The sequence below is a fragment of the Colius striatus genome, chromosome Z (genome assembly GCF_028858725.1).
Source record: "Colius striatus isolate bColStr4 chromosome Z, bColStr4.1.hap1, whole genome shotgun sequence".
NCBI classification, from domain to species: Eukaryota; Metazoa; Chordata; class Aves; order Coliiformes; family Coliidae; genus Colius; species Colius striatus.
Genome location: NC_084790.1, coordinates 82,980,416 through 83,000,742, shown reverse-complemented (window position 1 = coordinate 83,000,742; position 20,327 = coordinate 82,980,416). Strand labels below are relative to the sequence as shown.

The following is a 20,327-nucleotide window of genomic DNA, read 5'->3' as shown; positions in this document are numbered from 1 at the left end:
TACAGTGTATGCCATGTGCATGGGATAACAAAAACTGACATCAATACTATAATGCGAAGCCGTAGAATCCTTTCCTTTAGTTTTGATCTGCTCGGTGGTTTAGACTCGTAGAGATGCTTTCAGAACTTATTTTTGCTTTTTGCCTCTTTGCTGTAGTCTTACTGTGGTTTTTTTCCCCCAATTATTTATTAATTCTTTGTTTTCCTAAATCTCTGAGAAAAGGTAACTGTTTGCTCGACGTATTATGACCTATGTGGTGGATTTGTACTGTCATGTTTAACAGATATTTATTATTCATTTCATAAACAAAACACAGATTTGTATTCTCTGTGTATCTGTCAAACAATGAACTGTTTGACAGCTATAAGGTGAGTTGTTGCTTTGAGTTCTTGTTAAGTTACTTGAAAAATCCAGAACTGACAGGTTTGAGTTGTTTTTTGAGACTTCACTTTCTGTCTTGGTCTTAGGTGCTTATTTTCCTGAAAATACAACTCCTCAGGAGATGATGAAGATTTTTGCTTTTGCAAACTCCTTAGTGGATCTTCTGTCTGCAGGGTTAGAAACATTTAACAGGGCACGATACCGACAGTTCGTGAAGCGAATCGGTCAGCTGATCAAGTAAGAGAATATTTTCTTTGTGATATGATTCAGTGTTTCTCATATGGTTTGATTTAATGTTCAGAGCTGCTAAAAATAAAGCAACCAACAGCCACCAAACAAACAAAACCACCAGACTCCACCAGCCAAAAAAAGAAAACAAAACCCCTAGACAGTTCTTGGATAGATTTTGCTCAGAGTGGGTCAGTTTAGGGTTAGCTAGTCTGAGAATATGAAATCTCAGACTCTTTGACTCTAAAGCTGCCTGTAAAGTGGGGAATTGCAGAATCTGATGTGTAGGATTGTAGAGGAGCCTGGTGAACTGTGGAACATTTGGCTGACTTCCATCAGGCATGTGCTTAGGCTTGGCTTGGAAAGTCCCTGAAATCCATCAGTTTCTTGAATCATCCCTGTTTTTAACCAGTGTTACTGCTGGCTTTCTGTTGCTATCCAGAATTGTTTTAGGGTTTTTAGTTTACTACTCATATTGATGCATTAAGCAAACGTAATTCAAACTAAAAGTTACTCCTGTTTTTTTTAATCTCTAGCAGTTACTTCCTATGCCTTCTGTGAGCATGTTTTCAAGGGGAGTGGGGTACAGTTAAATAGGAAGTAAAATCTGTGTTTTTCTTTGAATTCTCAGAGCAATAATTTTCTCAGTATAGTTGTCCTCTTATGAGCTTTCTGCATGTATTGCCATTTCATCATGAAGGATTAACTGAAGGCTATACAGTTCATACACAAACTAATTTAGTATAACAGAATATTACGCATTGTTTGTATGCCAACCAAGGAAGGATAACACAACCATTTTATACTAGCCTTGTCTGAAGAGGGAAAGGAAGTGCTATTTGTATGGACATATCTGGAAACCAGAGAATAAATGGTTGAGCATATCTTTTGTGACTAGACTTTGATCTAATTGCACTTACTTGTGTTTTTTATATGGTGATGATATGCTTAATTGTCATTCTTCAACTTGTTTGTTCTGCTGTGTAGGATGACACTTTGTCACGTGAGTGACCACTGGGCCCAATATGTTAGTGGCAATAAACAATATGGATCAGTAGCACATCCCTACTCTGTGGAAAAATTGCAGCTGGAATTTGATGAGCTATTTTTTAGAGCTGTTCTGCATGTTCTGAAGGCAAAAAGGTAGGCTGTCCTGTGTGATTGGTACTGGCTTCGTCTTGGAGGAGTCAGAGATTTGAAACTGGGATTTGGGGTAGCTTTTAATACTTAATGATTTAAACAAGAAGGTCATATGGGGGATTTTTTGGCACATTGGTAGCATCAAGGTGGGGAGGAATTGCGCCTGGAATTCCAGTGTCTGACAGAAGCTCTGAGGACTTGTTCATTCAGAATGAGGATAACCCAGGATTTGAGATGTTAAGACACATCCTCACATTCCTAATTTTATTGCATGGCAGAGGGGTCTTCTTTTCAAGTGTTGGCATTTGTCAGGATGAAACCTCCTATCTATCTCTTCAAATCCAACAGATTGGGAGTCTGGTTGTTCATGTCTGAGATGCCTTATGGAACCTTATCCAGCAACATGCTTTGGAGACTCTTCTTTGTCATGCACTGTGCAGAGAGCGAGGACCTGGAAAAGCTCTGCTCTGCTCTGCAACCTGCTGACTGCAAACAAAGACTCAAAGGTAGAATTCTTACACTAAGAATGAGTTCTAATCAATTTCGCTACTGCTGCATCAGCTGTGAACTGAATTCTTTGCAAGTTCTGTTGTTAAATATACCTTCAGCAGTTCCTAGTCTTCCAGTCATTGTTTGCCCAAACTTTCATTTCAACGGGCATTGTCAGATCTACTGTCTCTTGGTGTTCTCTGACAGTGACTGCTACTGACTGCTGCAGAGAGCTGCAGGAGTGCCGTGAAGTAGGTACATCTTGCATCTTGTGTACTTTCCTATTAGTTCCCATCTTGACCTTTGACAGTGTTTGGAGAGTGAGATATGGTTGGTTTTTCTTCTTTTTGGGAGCTATTGACTTTTGAGCTGTTGATATCCTTTAAATTTGTCAGTCCTTAATGTTTTTTTCCAGCCTTGAGTATCTCACATTGTGGGAGGTGTGCTTTCTTCCGTGACTATGGGTTTCCTTTACCTCAAGCCATCTTTTGCTGCTTTTCTTGTCCTATGTGCCACCTCATCTTTCTTTTCCCCTTGGCTTCTGTACTGTGTTGATCTCCACGGTGCTTGTGGTGGCTTCAGCTGTAGCAGAATTATTTAGAAGCCATCTGGAATGCTACTTTCCCTTTGCTGCTGCCTTCATGGAAAATATTTCAGGACTTGATAGGGAGATAGGAAAACCAAGCCGTAACTCTGTACTTCATAGCTTCTTTGCGGTGTTCAAGAAGAGCAAATCTCACTCTGAGTTACTTTTCAGATAGCTAATAGCCCAGATAGCTGTTACCAATTTTACTACTTCTTCAAAAGACTTGTTTGAAGGCAGTTTTGATCTTGAGAGGTTACTGAGTGACTGTACTCTGTGCAAGCTCAGCTAACATTTAAGGCAGCTTTTGCTGAGTGGGACAGAGATGTCAGGACTGCAGCTGTGTATACTTTGTGAAATGCTAATCAGGTCAGCACTTGCCAGCAAAAAGTTACACACTGTTTCAGTAGCATTTCTATTTTTTTGTTTGTGCAAGAAATTTTTACTGCATCTCATACAAAGAGAATGTAATATGACGTGGTGGGTTGCAGTTAGTAACAAATACTGTCTCTTCTTGTTTTGTTCAGGCTTTGTTTTGCTTATAGCTAACTTATGTTTTGAAGTCCCTGCTATGCTGATGCAGGATATTTTTATCCTCTTTGTTGGGTTATGTCAGCAAAGTACTGTTTTTCACTAATGTCAAGAGAGGGAATATCAACAGTTCTCTCAGTGAAATCCACCTAGTCTTCTAAAAAAGCTTATTTTGGCTGACACCATTATAATGCTGACTGAAGTTCCTGTAATTATATCCTAGAAGACCATGACATTCACATTCTCTTGCAAAAGAACTTTTTTTCCTTGATTTATATTCCCGAATTAAGTTTGAGAAATGCTAATGGTGGTGAATCTGCAGGTGGTAACAGGCCTTGGTAATTGATGGCATCTTTAGGCTTCTACGTATAGAGGTGGGAGCACAGTTACTTTTCAAGAATATGTAGAATAGCATGATAAAATTGGAGCTACACTTAGTAGGATGACCTCTGGGCTGCGAGTGCTACCACATATAAAACAACTGCCTGGGATGTTAGATGTCTCATTGCTTGAGGTATGCTTGAGTGGACCAAAGGTTATTAAACTTCTGTGGAAGACACGTTTTCACTGACAAGCAATGACTTAGTAGGTTTTTTGTGGCGTTTGACAGCTGTATGAATTTAAGCATGTGTTGCCCCAAATCTAGCAATTTTTAGGGTCTCTCTGAACTTGAATTTTAGTGTCATCAAGTGGGCAGAAAGGATGAATTAACTCAAGTGGCAACTGTGTGGTGAAGATGTCATTGCTCAACTGAGAGGGGAGATTTAGATGGAGTCTCTATTTGTTGTTTTTACTGCCTTTGTCCTTCAGTCCCAAGCTATGGCTTGGTGTGGGTTTGGGGTTGGCATGGGGCTGGCAGCATATGAAGCCCATAGATGATGCCAGCCAGGTACAGTGAAGAGGAAGGTGGAGCTGAAGCAGGACACTGGGAGGTTGCAGAGCTGTGATTTTTCAGTGGAAGAGGTCTAGTGCACACATGCTCAGCAGCTGGCACCAGCTATCTTCTTTCTGTTCATGGACTTCTGCTGTAGGGATAAAAGGTAGCATTAGGAAAGGGAGGTGAATGGATTATACATCCCTCTATGTTTATTGTGTCTATCAGGAGTGTGATTTGTCTTACTAAATGGAAAAACTCTTAATGTAAATTGCACAATCCTTTAGCACACGGTTCATGCCATGTTTTGACTGAACAAGTCTGACCTTTTCAGGTTGAAGTATGGTTGCAAAATTATTGAAAGCACTTAAAATAGAATGTAACCTAAGTGGAAGTGTTTAATCACAAGCATGCTGAGCACGTGCTTCTGCAGATGAGGGAGTTGAGTGCCACAATGAGAACTTTTTTCAATATATGGTAAGCACTGTAAATGGTGTTTACTGGCATGTTATGCCTCAGAGGAAGCAGACCACTCCCCACACTATTTTATAGCTCAAGTGCAGCTTTCAATGTTTGTTTTGCTGCACAGACTATAGAGTTGTTGGGAAGAACTAAAAGTGATTTTCAAGTCCTGTACGAGTTTATTTATACTCTTACCTTCCTGTTGTCCCCCACCCTGGGGAATTAAATGTTTACTTGTATTTGGAAGCATCTCACTGTTAGGTTTAAAGATGAAACCTGTCTTTAATTCCAAGTGAAAGCATCTCAACCTTCCTATTGTGTTCAACTTCACCTCACTCTTTTCTGAGATGTTTTCCAAATAAGTGCATTCAGTAATTTTCTTGTATTGAGTTTGAGCCCAAGGCTAGATCCTTGAAGTATTTTTATTCATAGAATGATCATAGAATCATCACAGGATGGTAGGGATTGGAAGGGACCTTTAGATGTCACCTAGTCCAAGCCCCTTGCTTGAGCAGGTCCACCAAGATCAGGTCACACAGGAGTGTGTCCAAGTGGGTTTTGAAAACCTCCAGAGAAACAGACTCCACACCCTCCCTGGGCAGCCTTAGCCAGGGCTCCCTCACCCTCACAGTAAAGAAGTTTTTCCTTAAGTAGGACTTAGTGTGTTCCAGCTTTTGTCCATTACCCTTAGACTTATCACTAGACTTGAGGTCATAAAATGTGGAATGGACAGAGTCTCTCAGCTTTGATCCAAACCTCTCTGCTGTGCTTGGATGGGGTTTAGTCTTCTAGCTGTAGATGATTAAAACTAGAATAATTTCTTATAATTTGAATTGTACCTGTGAAATTAATAGCTCCAATATGTAATGGAAGACAAAACCATGACAATATTTTTAAAAAGATTCAAGCAATTCTTCCTGTGTTTGATCAACATTGCATGGTTAAAATAATAGGAAAAAACTGAATTACAGTTGTTCTTGAAGCAGTTTTAGCTGTGGTTACGAATTACTGGTGTATTTACTGAATCATATGGACACTCTGCATACTATTGTGTTTCTTGCACGTTATTTTAAAGCAGCTGACATCAGCTACTTCTGAAGAGAGGTTACTGACCTGATAATTCCTTTGTCACTGATTCCTTCTCTAGAATTGAGCTGTTGATAAATGTGTAAGTATTGATGCTGTATGTCCTCTAACACTTAATATCTTTTTTTCCACCTGTGGCTTTTTTTCTAGATCCAGAGCATCTTGAAAACTTTGAGAAGTATCTCAAATCAATGAACTGCTCAGAGGAAATTTGTCTGCTCACCACGTTCGCTCAGATGGCACAAGCCAAACAGGTTGACGCTGATGAAGATTTTATCAAAATCATTGTTCTGGAGATATACGAGGTGAGTAATATAACTGAAAAGAATGAGTGTGGTCTTTTCCTAACAGTAGAAGGTGAGAAATATTTACGGCTTCGGTAGTTTTGCTCTACCATGAAAGTAAGAAAGCCCTGCTTCAGAAGCTTGTAATCTAGTACTGAATTGAAGTATCCTGAAGTTCATGTTTTTTCTGGGAGAAGGAACAGCTTTTCTTCAGAGCAAGCCAGAATGGAACAAATGGACAAAACTGTCTTTGTTTCACTTGATTTGATTTTTATCACACAGATCTAACTTGTAGACCTGAAATGGTGTGGTGTTTTTTCTGTTATGGAGTGTACTTTTTTTCTTTTAGTTTTTTGTGGGATTTCGTTGTGTATGTGTGATGTGTTGTTAATATGTTTAGGATTAGACTTTGCTTTTGGCACTGTGACGTAGTATTTTCCTTACCTTCTAGGGCAACCAGATTCAGTTATAATATTGATGTTTATCAACTCTGCCCAGCACCACCAAGAGCAATTTAGTTTTGTATTTTCCAAAAGATGATTTTTTGCAGTTGATAAAAGTCAGCCATAACTGTTACTTCTCTCTGCTCATCTTCTCAGGTGTCTTATGTCAGTCTTTCCACACGAGAGACATTTTCAAAAGTTGGTCGAGAACTCTTGGGAGCAATTGCCAGCATCCATACACAGATTATCTCTGTGCTGCTGGATCGAGTTAGAGAGACAATTGAGAAAGTTGGGATGGTAAGTGATAACATCCATCATTTGAAGCAGGTGCCCGATTAAAACTAGAGGCCACACCAGACTGTGTTTTAAGATACAGCTTGATATGAATTGACTGTGATAAAGACCTATCTTCTGATCATATCCCTTCTTAAGATAGAAGGGCATAATACTGATTATCATTCCATACTGAGTATTGATGAGCCTTTTCCTTTTCTGCCCTCAAAGGTTTCTTTGTATCTGTTTAAAGAGCTGCCATTGTACCTGTGGAAGCCTTCATCATCCGAGATAGCACTGATTCGTGACTGGTTATTAAATTACAGTCTCACAACAGTGGAGAATAAGCTAGCCTGCATTATCCTGGAAGGGCTAAACTGGGGATTTGGTGAGCATGTATGTATTAAAAACAGGAGGCCTGAACTTGGTCAGTTTTACAGAGTAAAAGTATTACTCAACTTGGGGCTATTAATGAGTTTGAAAACAGTTAACAACATGCATTTTATGATGACTGCACAGTTAATGGCATAGGAAGATCAAAACCTCCTAATAATTTTCTGCCTCTGAGGATTTGCTTGTGTTGCTTTCTTGTAGTGCTGCAGCTGAGACTAAATGATATTTAAGCAGGAGTTTCCTCTCTCTAAACAAGAGGAAACAGCTGACAGGACAATTTTTGTGAGTTACTTGATTAAGATATCTCTAGAGGAATCATCCAAGAACTGTGTATGAGATTGGTGTGACTGTAGTTTACAGGCTGGTATCCAGGTATGTTTTTCACAGTACAAGAAAACTAATGACTGAAATTTTAAGATTTCAAAGCCCTGAGCATTATTCAAATGATAGGAGAATATTCCATTGAATGAGTTACTCCAAGAGCTCCATCAGTTTAGGATTTAATTGAGGATGAAGGTTTTTTCCAGAAAGAAGTAGATTGGAGGAAAATCCTGTTGCTTGTGTTCAGTCATCCATTTTAGCATTGTAATCTCTGCATTTCATTGTACTGAACTCTCCTCTTTGCTGTGCTGATGTTTGTATGTGAAGATTGCTTTACCTTTTCTTCCCACTTGTTGATGGTAAGTGAAAACAAAGGAATAGCAGGGAAAATTAACTGTGATGTCTTTTCTGTGCAATAGTAGTGTCATGTCCATACCCTTTAATATGGGAAAAATAATTCTTTAATGTGGCAATTGGTAAGAGGAATTACTATGCTTTGACACAAACCCCATGATATCTTTATTGGTTTTGTTTTAAAGGCAACATTTCCGGTGTCCTATCTATGTAATTTAAAATGCAGTTTGTGGATCTTTGAATTAATTGTAATAAATTAAATGCACCTGAGACATGATAATGGTCACTTTTTCAGTAAATAATCTAGCTGTTGAGCATTGTATTGCCCAGTGTGAGCTCAGTATTCTTCAACATTTGTTCAAAATTTTTTCTTATGGCCAAGGTTTTGCTTGGCTCTTATGGCCCTTAATCTCTTTCTGGCCATTCAAATTAAGGTTTTTATTTTGCTGTAGTGCAGCTGAATGGCACAGTTGTAGTGTTCTCTTGTCATGCAGTTCTGTCTTCAGCAGGATGCTCTTCATCTGGATCCAACTGTCCATTCTGAAGTTGCCTTGATGGTGCTGGAAGCATATCAGAAGTACCTCTCACAGAAACCGTATGCTGGACTGCTTTCTGAAGGCATAAAACAGGTATTCCTTCTTCAGAATTACAGGGACTCTCTTATGTGTAGTGATAGGGAAAACTGCAGGCCAAGACCTTGTTTTCCTTTTTCAAAAGATGTGCTAATTGATACTGCTAGAATATCATGATATACAAACTCAGTATTTTTGCACCCAAGGACCTACTCAAAGATACTGTTATACTTAAATTGAGCATCTCCATCTATATGAGAAACAGAAAATATTCAGTTTCTCCCTCTTGAAGGTTTGTGTTATGCAGCCTGTAGTTGGAAAGTTACAAACTTCACATCCTCTACTCATACAGAGTTGGCCAGTACTTGCTTAATGAAGGGCTAATTTTTGAGGAGCATGAGAGGCATCCTTGCTGTGTCTGCAGCTCTTAGTCTTACCTTATTTAATGACTGAAGATTTTAGTAGCTTTTCAGTAATGATCAGTACTGTGCTACCTGAACAGCCTACAACCATTTATTACATTGATTTTTGCAGCACACTGGTGACTGGGGAAGGTATGACTCCAAACTACAGAAAGGGAATGGAAGGATAGAAAGATCAAGGTTAAAAGTTTGTCTTTTGGATATTTGATCCAAGATGTTTCTGTTAATTTATTCAGAGCTTTTAGCATTGTGTAGTGCTTTCTCTTCTCAGCATTTCTTGTATAGTCCTTTCCCTTCTCCTCCATCTTTTGTGCTGTTTTTCCTCCTTCTATTTGCTTCTCACAGTTTGAATGTTCTTTACTGTCTGCTCTTTTCTGACTTGCTTTTCTGCACTATTCAGTCGTGGTGTGTAGTTTTGTGCCAGCTAGATGAGTTCTCTTTTTAAGCCAATTTTGGTCTTTGGTTGCCATTTGTATTGTTGAACCTGTCCTGACTTGCATGAGCTTGTAACTGGAATTTGAGGGAATATAGTACTTCAGTTGTGGGTGAAATATCCACATTGACTCTGAGCTCTACCGTTTGCACTGGTCTATCAGATCACATTCAATAGTTTTTCCCAAAGAGTTAATATTCTTTCTGATCTAGGTAATCTCTGGCAATGGACATGTTATGGATTGCTAAGGGCAGATTGTTAGGTTTTAGGCTTTTTGTTACTTTTTGTTGTTTTCCTTTCACTAGCAGCCTCAAACATTACTGAAGGTTGTATGTACTGAAGGAGAAACTTCTTTGCCATGAGGGTGAGGCAGCCCATGCTGCCCAAGGAGGTTGTGGAGGCTCCTTCTCTGGAAGCTTCCAAACCTACCTGGAGGTATTCCTGTCCTCCCTAATGGAGATGAACCTGCTTTTGCCAGGGAGTTGGGCCAGATGAGCTCTAGGGGTACTTTCTAACCCCCACTATTCTCGGATTCTCTATTTCTGTGGTTCCAGGTTTCCTACTTGGCCAGCATTGTTCGTTATGGAGAAACACCAGAGACCTCCTTTAATCAGTGGGCATGGGGTCTGACTTTGAGGTTAAAGCTGCACAGAAATGACCGTGGCATGCAGCATAGCTGGTCTGCAGCCCCTGTGTCTGACACAGTGCTCGATATGACAGAGGCAGTTAAGCTTCACCCCCTCCTGAAGGCTGTTAAAGCAAACATCCCCATCGGCTGCTACCTGGCACTGGCAATGACCACAGTAGGTCACAGGTAAGTGTGGGTTTTTTTTGTTTTTGTCTTATGTGGCTGGCCCCAGAACCTGTGAGCAATCTAAATAATGATGCACTGGGGACCATAAACATCTTTATGCTGTGTTTAAAGATAAAAGACTTATGATGCAAGGGATTGTGCAGTCTTTCTGGGACTGCAGATTCAAACAGCATTTCACTTCCTTTGTTTTGCCAATACTGTTTTCTTTCCTTCTGAGATTAGAGTCAAAGTAGTCATTAGAAGCAGTATTGAAATTGAGGGGTTAGTGTAATTGGTATGGACAGGAATGATTTAGCTACACCTACTGAAAGTGCTGTTCTACAGGTAACTTTTTCTAGCGAGGTTGGAGCAGAGCATTCAGAAAATGATGGCAAGAAAAAACCACTTATGCTAGTAATGACAAATTGAGAGCTTTATGACCTTAATACTGAACCTTCTAGCCCTGACTGTGTTTCAACACAGTCTTTTCCAGTGCTTTCATCTGGTTTGTAAGTAAGGCTTTTTGACATAATCAAATGAGGTGAAGACCTACAGATAAGTGAATCTCTCCCAGGTCTGTTATGCCCAAATCTGTGATCTCTTTAATTATCTGTTACTCTATTGAAAATTTCCATTGACTTTTTTCTGTATATTATATTGCTTTACTCTTTAAAGAGAAGTTATCTTGGTTTTCTTCTCCTTCTCCAAGCCATTGCGTGATCCTAAGGTCATGCCATAGATAAATACATGCTTCTTCAAAGTACTAGAATAATTTGAGACTGATGTGGAGGTATTCTGGTTTGAGAGTGTACCTTTTTACATGACTTTGAGCATGGAATGAAAAACAGGGAACGTCTTTGTGTCTGTGTATCTAGCCTCCCAACTCTTTGACCTTACTAAGAACTGTTTGACATCCTTCTCCTGTCTAAACAGTAACACTGGTATTTGTCATATGCAAAAATTCAAGGCCAGTTACGTTAATAAGCAGAAGAAACAAAGCTCTGTACTTTGTGCTAGTGACTTAATGTTTCATCTTCATGGCCTCTGAGTAGACACAGGATTAATGTCTTACATCTTTTCCTAATGTGCAGTTCTTCTCAGCAAACCTTGATGCAGAGCAAGGTACCAATTAAGTAGCTGATACTGAGTTTTTTGGACAGTGAGAGTAGGATTCGTGTCAGCTGACTGCAACTGTTTGAAGTACCTACTGTAAGAAAACCCTCTGAGCTCCATTTGTAGGTAATGAAGATAGAAATCTTGAGCATCACCCATCCTTAGGAGAAATCAAAGCTAGATGATAGGAAATTCTCTCTGTAGGCTCTTCCTTTGCTGGTAGAGGAGGCTAGTTGCCTAGGAAGCTAGGTTAAGCAAGAACTCTGAGCTTTAAATTGATTGAAACTCGATGGAGACCCACATCTCTGCTTATTTTTGGAAGAGAGAACACAAACATTCAGAAGGGCAGGATATAGTTACCAAATCTGTCAGCACCTGAATGACTCCTACAGATGAAGAGGAAAGGTCGGTGGATTTAGCTGCTCAGGATTTCAAAGAAGTAATGTAAACATATGAATGTTTGCTTTCTTTCCTTTCCTTTGTTGTTTTTTTTTTTTTTTTGACAGCATTGAGAAATTCTGTGCTGAAGGAATTCCTCTTTTGGGTGTACTTGTCCAGTCTAGATACCTGAGAACAGTAGTCCATGTGCTGGATAAAATTTTACCCTTATTTTACTCCTGTCAGTATTACCTCCTGAAGAATGAACAGTAAGCATTATGTGTTCCTCATACATTTCTTGATAAAGAACAGTGGAAGTTAACAGTTAAATTTATCATCCTTAATTTGCACCCAGTGAGAAGGTGATGCAGCTGGTGGGGTGGGTGGTCTGGTTTGTTTGCTGAGTTAGTTATTGGCATTGATTGTGTTTGAGGAAGGAGTTGAAGTGTGTCCTAGTCACACCATGTATATGATTGATTTTTCAGACAGCTGTATTCACCAGTAGCTGTGGTTTTGTTGTTTTTTGGGTTTTTTCTTTCAGCTGAAGAAGCAGACAGTATTAGTTAAGTGTGTCACTGCTGGTTGGTTGCTCTCAGATGAGTTCATTCTCAAATGCTGAACCCTCCTAGTTAATTGGTAGTGTGATCACTGGGATCTCAAACAATTCCTGGGCTAGATTTGGGTGCTGATGTAAATCAAAACAGCATTCAGTCTTGGTCACAGTGTGTGTATGATACAGCTAAAATGGAGCAATTTAATATGCAGCATTGTTGTGGGTCTCTTGTAGTAGTGCTGCTGAGCTGGCTTAAAATGCTCTAGAAGCATCATTTCTGTGTATTATGTAGTATGAGAAATTTTAGAATTAACTTCATTTGTTGACATCCTTAGGTTTCTATCTTATGTCCAACTGTTTCTTCACCTGGATAGTGGAGTCCCTCAAGGCATGACGCAGCAGGTTACTCATAAAGTAATTCAACACTGGACAGGAGTGAGCTATGGAGAAAATGTTAAGCTGCTCAGTAGCATGATACAGGTAAGAAGATTATTATAAAAAAGAAAAGAAAGCTGTGGAGGAAGTGTTTTTTAAAAGCAAGTGGGCTTTTTGGACTGGGTTAGTGTTTAAGATTAGGAAGAATACTGAATCTGGCAGATCTGCAGCCATGGAGTACCTTGCATCAAGCATGAATAATTGGGTTTGGTTTCCTGAAATACTTCGGGTTTAAACTTGCTGAAGTCTGGCAGAGTATGTGGTGCTGGACATATGTGCCTTCAAGACTTCTTGGAAAATGCATTTTCTAATATGTTATGGTTTAACCCCAGCAGGCAACTAAGCCCCACACAACTTGCTCACTCCTCCTCACAGTGGGACAGGGAGGAGAGCTGAAAAAAAAGTAGGACTCATGGGTCGAGATAAGAACAGTTTAATAATTGAAATAAAGGCAAATAAAATATTATAACAACAATAATTGTAATGAGAAAGGAGATAATGAAATAAGAGAGAGACGTAAGTAAACCCCAAGACAGACAAGTGATGCACAATGCAATTGCTCAGACCTGCTGACTGATGTTCAGCCAGTTCCCACACCAGCCCCGCTGGCAAACTCAACCCAGTTTATACACTAGACATGATGTCCTATGGTGTGGAGTAGCCCTTGGGCTAGTTGAGGTCAGCTCTGCTGGCCATGCTCCCTCCCAGCTTCTTGCCCCTCCTTGCTGGCAGAGCATGGGCAACAAAACCTCTTGACTTAAGCTAAGCACTACTTAGCAACAACTAAAACAGAGTGTTATCAACATTATTCTCAGCTAAACCCAAACCACAGCCCCATCCCAGCTACCAAGGAGAAAATTAACTCTGTCCCAGCCAAAACCAGGACATGCTACCACATCAAAACTTCCTAAACAGGGAATGTAATCTGCAGCACTACTTTCTCAATTGTGTTAGCTGAGGAATGCAGCAGATGTATTAATGTCTGAAAGCTTTCCATTTGACTGGTTTATAGGTGCATTATGAAGAAATGTTCCTATGTTAGAGAACAGTAATATTGTTTCTAAGTTCAGAGAGATCAAAAACCAAGGCCCACTAAATTACAGGGGTGAGAGCTAAGGGGAAACAGACTTAGTCCTTTTGGCAGGCTACACTTCAGAATCAGAGGCCACCTATGCCTGCAGGTCACAGGAATCCCGCTTTATGGCTCTTGTGTCTGTTTTTGCTGATTGCAGAAGGTGTTTGGTTCCCTAAACTGCAGAATCTACAGAAATTAGGATATTGGAGATGACAAACCTGTTTTTACCTAGGCATAGAGAGCATTGTTGTAAATGATTTGAGGATAGGCCCTCAGCTTTATGCAGATGAAACAGTTCTTCAGTAAATTATGAAGCATTAAATGAAGCTGCAACCTCTTGAATAATTTTCTCTTTCAATTTGGCAGACTCATATTTTTCGAAGTGACCAGCCAAATGGAGTGGGGCCAGCTGCAGTACTGGAGTTCTGGGTTCAAGTCCTCATCAGCCAGCAGCTGTGGTACAGGGACTGGGCAACACTCTTCTTGCTGGATGACTTATGTAAAGCTGCTTTTCAGTACAGTCAAGAGGACTGTGTACAAAAGCTGCTTTACCAACAACACAGGGTGAATAAGTGTGATGTATTGGTGTGACTGTTGAGTAAATGGTCAGTTTATGTGTTTCCCGTTCTGATTTTGATGTGAATATGTTTTCCTGACATGTAACAAAAGCAGTCATGATGATAATAGTGATAATGGAGCTGTCTGGTTTGTTTCTGATTACATCGAGATTAATTAAATGTAATTTTAATAATACCGCCAGTAATTAAGAACTCTTTAGAGCACAGGTTTCATTCATATGAGTTCATTCCTGGTATTTTAGTTTGTGGTCCTTGTCATTCGAACGTTGGATAGTGTGTTTAGAACAAGAACAGAGCTTGGTCTCCTAAAAAACCTCCTTAACACTGTCACTGCAACAGTGTCTTTTCACTGAGAAAGAAATAAAGTACAAGCAAGCATTTCAGTGGTGGGAAGTAGCAACATGAGGCAGAAAGGAAGCTGGATGAAGGTAGAGGGCACAACTGTAGCTTGGAAGTTATCTGTTAGACTGCTTACAAAAAAACCCACCCAAATTTTTTCTTTCCATGCAGAATGTTTTGGACTATCATTGTGACAGAGGTCTACTGTCTTCACTCGTCAGCCGGATTGTGACAGGCAATGTGACTCCTTCCTTTGTTGAGGGCAATGCCAATTCCTCTCAGGTAAGTGATACGATGCTGTTGGATGCATGTCACTGGGATAAGCAATATACAAGTGTCGAGGTGTTTTTTTTTTCCCGCTTTTGGAGGTTTTGGCAGATTCTGTCTTACTCCCTCTTTCTTCTCTCTTGTTCCCTCTTTCTTCCTGTCCCAGTGTTTGTGAGTTTTCTTGTGATAAAATCCTGTTTTAGCTTAAGAGAATGCTGTGGGTTTATTACACTAAAAGGAACATGGATATTTTGTGCAAACAGTTTGAACTGTGTCCAAGAATTTGTGTAATAGGATTCATTAGTTAAGACTTCTTTTAATCTTCGGTTGTACTCAGCATATTTAATGACAGAAAATATTTAAAGGTTGACTTTTCTATTAGATCAGTCTTTATGTGGTAAATATTTTGAGTACTAGCTGTCTTCCTTTGCTTCAGCAAGTTCCTCATGGGAGCAAAAAGGGGGAAAACCACCTTGCAGTATCCCCATTGGAGAGATGTATAGTGCAGGTGGAAGCAAGGACTTTGAGCAGATCGTTTCCTCCAGAGCACTCTAGATAATTCTGTCAAGTGTCTCTGCTTTTCCCCTTTTTTCTCAGGATTGTGTAAAATACAAAGGAGAAATTTGAAAGTAGACAAGGAGGAAACTGATGTTCAGTTTTCTTGTTCTGATATAATACTGTTTTGCAGCTTTGAAATGAGAATCTAGCAAAGACATATTCCTCTGTAAGAAAACAGCAAGCTTCCTGATCCTACTCCTGACATTCTGGTATCAATATTCCTTTCATTACTGATGTGTAGGTCTGGTTTTCATGGATGGTGTTAAACATGGAATCAATATTTGAAGAAGATTCACAGCTTCGCAGGGTTGTGGAGGGGGAGTTGGTTATTAATGCTTCAACTCCTGATCAGGCTTTGAAGGTGAGAGAACTTTTCATCTGTTTTTATGAGAGAGAACTAGAGAGAAACATCCTCTTGTATTGTTTAGTTTTTATCTTGCATGTTTTTTCTTACCAAGATAAAAACATAGCTAATACTTTATCTGTGTTTCCAGGAGAAAGTATACCTCAGGGAAGTTGTTTTCCCATTTTGAATTGAACATTTAGAAACTACTGTGCAAATGCCTGTTTTTAAATGTACAGTTGTTTACAGAAAACTTTGGTCACTGATTAGTGTTCTTGCATGATTTTCTGGGTTATCTGAATGCCCCATGATCTTCAGAGGATTTATTCTAGGTCACTGAGATGGGGAGTGCAGATGAGGTCAGATTTCAGGGAGAGTTTGTCAAGTAATCTGAATTTTGTAGATATATGGGCTTTATTTTTGTCCGTATTTGCTGAATTGTTTTTCAAGGCTTTCACAACTGGTTAGGTCTCTCCCTTAACAAGGCACGTAGTCAGGTATTCTTTGTGCCATGTTGCAGCATTTTTCAATTTCTTTGCCCAAATTTAGTTAGAAATTCTGGAATGAAGCAAATGGAAACCAGAGCTGTCCAGTCTCAAAGTGTAGGTTTTGGCTCATCCTTTATCTCCACTGTTTCAGTGTGTTCTAATGAAGGTGGTCTATGAAAATAGATTCGCTTGACTTATGTCCAGACTGGTACATGTCTTGCATCCTTTGCATCTAGTCTGGTGAGCTTGTGTCTCTTGGCTTTTATGTATCCATTTAGCTGTAAAACAGTGAGATGTTATATGGGTGGTGTGTGTTGAAAAGGATGCTCAGGGTTCCTGACGTCTAGTGTAGGGGATGAGATAGTGCCAGGGTGTGTGCTGACACTTGGGACCTCAGAAGTGCCTCCAGTTCCCCTCCTTCAGGCCCAGGCCATGGGAGCTTGATGTGTGTCTTTTTAAAAAAATGGAATCTTTTTTTCCCCTTATGTATTCTTTTTTTTGCACATTTTTATTTCATGTGTTTCTTTGTTTTAGATGTGTAGCTGAGGTGCTGGGGGATGTTGTTGAGTCATGAGCTTGGCAGTGTTAGGTTAGTGGTTGGACTTGATGATCTTAAAGGACTTCTCCAATTAAAATTATTCTATGATTTTATGTTTTAAATAGTACTGTATGGAAGGTAGTCTGGAAAAAGCAAAAAGTAATAGTATTTACTGCTTGGAATGTGCTGTGTGCCTTGCTATTGCTGTGCTGTGCTCTTATATCAGTGGTCTCTCAGAAATCTAAACGGGAACATCTGTTTCTGTGAGGAAGAACAGTAATTAACTGTAATTAACACCAGTGGCCCGTATGTTGGCCTTGCATCAGAAAGCCATCATGTTATTCTTTTTTAAGCATCAGAGGTGTAGTACTGCTCTCTAACAGCTGTCCAACATAACTGTGAGCTGGGCAGCTCTTCCTCTTAAGACCTGTAACAGATGTGTGAATGTTTCCAGAGTTTTCTCCTCTGTGATTGCTGAGTTTTCACGCTGTGTTAATTTGCTAAATTAACCTCTGACAACCTGTAACAAGGAACCACAGCAAAGCACTTGTCTGAAAATGCTCTTTTTTCAGAAAGCACAGGCCCAGCTGAAGCTGACCATTGCACCCTCCCTGCAGAGGCTCATGATTTATCGCTGGGCTCACCAGGCCCTTGCTACCCCTGCTGATCACCCTCTCATGCCATTAATCTGGCAGAAATTCTTCCTCCTTTACCTTCACCGACCAGGACCACAGTATGGGTGAGTCTCATCACAAGTGCTCCAAATGGCTTAGCAACCACTAATAGATTTGCACTGCAAGTAGGACTGTGCCTCACATTAAGACTGCACCAGCAGCTTCTCTAAAAAATGAATTTATTTGCAACAAGACTTTGTGGTGGTTTTTTTGTTCCCTTTTAGATTACCTGTAGATGGCTGTATTGGAAGACGATTTTTCCAGAGTGCAGCTCACATTAACTTACTAAGTGAAATGAAGCAGCGCTTAATAGAGGTGGCAGACTTCCATCATGCTGCCAGTAAAGCACTGAGGGTGGAAAGTCCTGCAGAGAGCAGTGATGGATCACCACAGAAGGCAAGCTGCTCGCCAGATTACCTGACTTCACCAGAACTGCATAAGGAACTTGTCAGGTAAAAAAAGCCTGTTTGGTTCCATCTTACTCAAGGCAACAACCTGAGTGACTACCAGAGCACAGTCTTAGGTGTGGGAAGCACCCTTGTGGTCTGCATAGTTGTGGTCAAATCTGTTCCTATGTTGATACAACTTGCTTTGTTTGAGAGTAGGTTGATTTTTAGTAGTAAACAGAAAACATGGTTGATGGAGTTGTTCCTCTCTGTAAGGGAGAGCTTTGCTTTTAAATTAATGGTATCCCCATGCTGATAAAATCATTTTTGTTTAGACATGTCTCCTACTAGTAAGTATGTCACTAGCTATAAATGTAAAGTGCTACTTTGTGTGTATACATCTATTTGTCAGACACCAGGGGCTAAATTTATGTCTGAGTAAAATTACTTGATCAAGGAATTTACTGATGACTTCAACACGTGAGTTAGTGCACTTTACCCAGGTAGAATGATGAAGTTGAGCTGTGACAACTGGAGTTCTGTGCCAGCTGGAAAATGTGCTTGACTAAAACCTTAGGACAAGACTATCTTGAGTTGGAGTAGACTAGGGAGATGGGCATGATCACTCACTCTGTTTTGTAAGGGTTAGTAACTTCTGTGAGCTACGTATCTCCTGCACACTGAAAGTGTAGCTATGCTGCTCAGAAGTCCAGGGTACAATGATACTTTTGGTCTATTAAGGTCTACCTTAAATGTTTACAGTATTAACAGTATCTGAACATTCCCAGAAAATAAAAGGATTGTTTGGAAAGATTCCCTTGTTCAGGGAATTTGGGCATTTGAGTTCTGAGCTTCTTTGAAGTGCTTCTCCCACCTCAGTAATCAGAATGTACTTTACAAACAAACGAGAGATCATAAATCCTCCTTGGTCACTTGTGAAAAATAATCCATAGGTAACTGGGTTTAACTTGATTAATATTTTCAGTCTTTCATTCAGATGATTTCCTTACTCCAACATAAAAGCAGGCTCCAGTTCAGCCAAGTACATCTTACATTCAGGAAGTTTAATGACCACCTAACAGGAGGGAAAATATGGATAAAGTTGGTGAGGGCTGACTCTTGGAACTAGGCTCTTTCCATTTTTTCACCAATGACACTGATCTAGGAAACAAGAATTTGCTAGTGATGTTTATTACCACAGTTTGAAGACTTAATGACACTCTGGTTTTCCGTTGACAGGAAAGCTTGGGTGATGTGATTAGAACAAGGGTACCACCTGGTAGAATGATGCTAGTTGTAGAAAGAGGTATATTTATATTAAAGTACGGTGTTAGCAGAGGAGGAAATGAGAATAAACTAGCCCTGAATTTGAGTCCGAAAAGAAATCAAAAGATGTAACTCAGCTTAGCTGTGACATTTTGAAGTGGGCACTGCCGGGAAGTCATGGAATGAGAAGCCAAACTTTCTTAAATGCACTCTGTTTATTTAGTCTTTTGAATAGGGTTGAGGATGAGATTCTATTTCACTCTGGGATCTTATGCTACTTGGCAGAAATGTTTTCCATTTCCAAATTTGTCCTGTTGCTCTCTGTTTATATTTTTCTAAAGAGCTTCTTTTCACTGCTGGTCTTTAAACTGACTCTTTGTAAATTAGTCACAAAACGTCTGAAACATCTACATATGGAGCCTTGCAGAATTATTTGTTACCTTAACTCTAAACCCCAGAAGAAGATTGCTATGTAAGATGTGCTATTATATATCATTAAAGCTTGCATGGTTATTGTTTTCCCTTTTTTTCTTCTCAGGCTTTGTAATGTTTTTGTTTTGTGGTTGGAAGAAGAGAGTTTCCAGAAAGGAGACACATACATTCCTTCTTTACCGAAGCAATATGATGCACATAGGCTTGCTAAAGTCATGCAGAATCAGCAGGTGAAGTGCTAATGACACTGGCAATCTGGGATCCAAAATTAGTTTCACTTGTTAAAATGGGTGTTCTAAAGTAGTGTGAGACTTGGTGTCACTGTGTTCTCCCAAGCTGCCTTCCTTTATATTTGAGTTAGGAGTCATGAGTAGATTTCTTGTATATCTCAATGAAAAACTGTCTCTTCTAAGATAAGTTTAGAGAATTATTGAAGTTGAAACTCTAAATGATGAAAACTTGAAGCCAGATCTGCTCATGTAGGTAGTCTATAATATGTGACATTCCAAAATAAGTTAGCAAGCACAAGTGTATATTATTCTGTCCATAAAGCCTAAAGAGCTGGTATTAAAAAACCTGTTTATGGAAGAGCATTTCCTCATGCCTGCTTTGTTTTTATTCCTTCGCTGTATGCGACTGTTGGAAATGCCGTCTGCTTTATCCTCGTTAGTCAGTCATGCCATGATGTTTTAGACACTCTTGATTTCCTCTGTGTTCCTTTTTTTAGGAACAGAGTTTTAATATACCCTTTCTCTCTTATTTGTTAGAAATTACACTGTGTGTGCTTACCCATTGTCTTATCTGTATACGTGATAAAAATTCTGCTGCATTTTTCTTCAGCA

At 39.6% G+C, this 20,327-nt stretch overlaps 1 protein-coding gene across 5 annotated transcripts in view; it reads left to right on the top strand.

Moving 5' to 3' along the window:
- The window catches only part of EPG5 (ectopic P-granules 5 autophagy tethering factor), a 57,907-nt gene that overhangs the window by 12,262 nt on the left and 25,318 nt on the right, over nt 1–20,327 (top strand). For 2 of the 5 annotated variants that reach the window (XM_062018375.1, XM_062018371.1), the window contains exons 9-24: nt 468–618; nt 1,597–1,752; nt 2,098–2,255; nt 5,925–6,079; nt 6,658–6,798; nt 7,006–7,170; nt 8,349–8,471; nt 9,824–10,083; nt 11,682–11,822; nt 12,442–12,586; nt 13,983–14,180; nt 14,705–14,815; nt 15,600–15,719; nt 17,300–17,466; nt 17,626–17,853; nt 19,592–19,715. In XM_062018375.1, coding sequence (XP_061874359.1) covers nt 468–618; nt 1,597–1,752; nt 2,098–2,255; nt 5,925–6,079; nt 6,658–6,798; nt 7,006–7,170; nt 8,349–8,471; nt 9,824–10,083; nt 11,682–11,822; nt 12,442–12,586; nt 13,983–14,180; nt 14,705–14,815; nt 15,600–15,719; nt 17,300–17,466; nt 17,626–17,853; nt 19,592–19,715 — 2,543 coding nt within the window. The remainder of the gene's footprint in view (nt 1–467; nt 619–1,596; nt 1,753–2,097; nt 2,256–5,924; nt 6,080–6,657; nt 6,799–7,005; nt 7,171–8,348; nt 8,472–9,823; nt 10,084–11,681; nt 11,823–12,441; nt 12,587–13,982; nt 14,181–14,704; nt 14,816–15,599; nt 15,720–17,299; nt 17,467–17,625; nt 17,854–19,591; nt 19,716–20,327) is intronic. The other 3 variants (XM_062018372.1, XM_062018374.1, XM_062018373.1) reach the window with 3 other exon arrangements.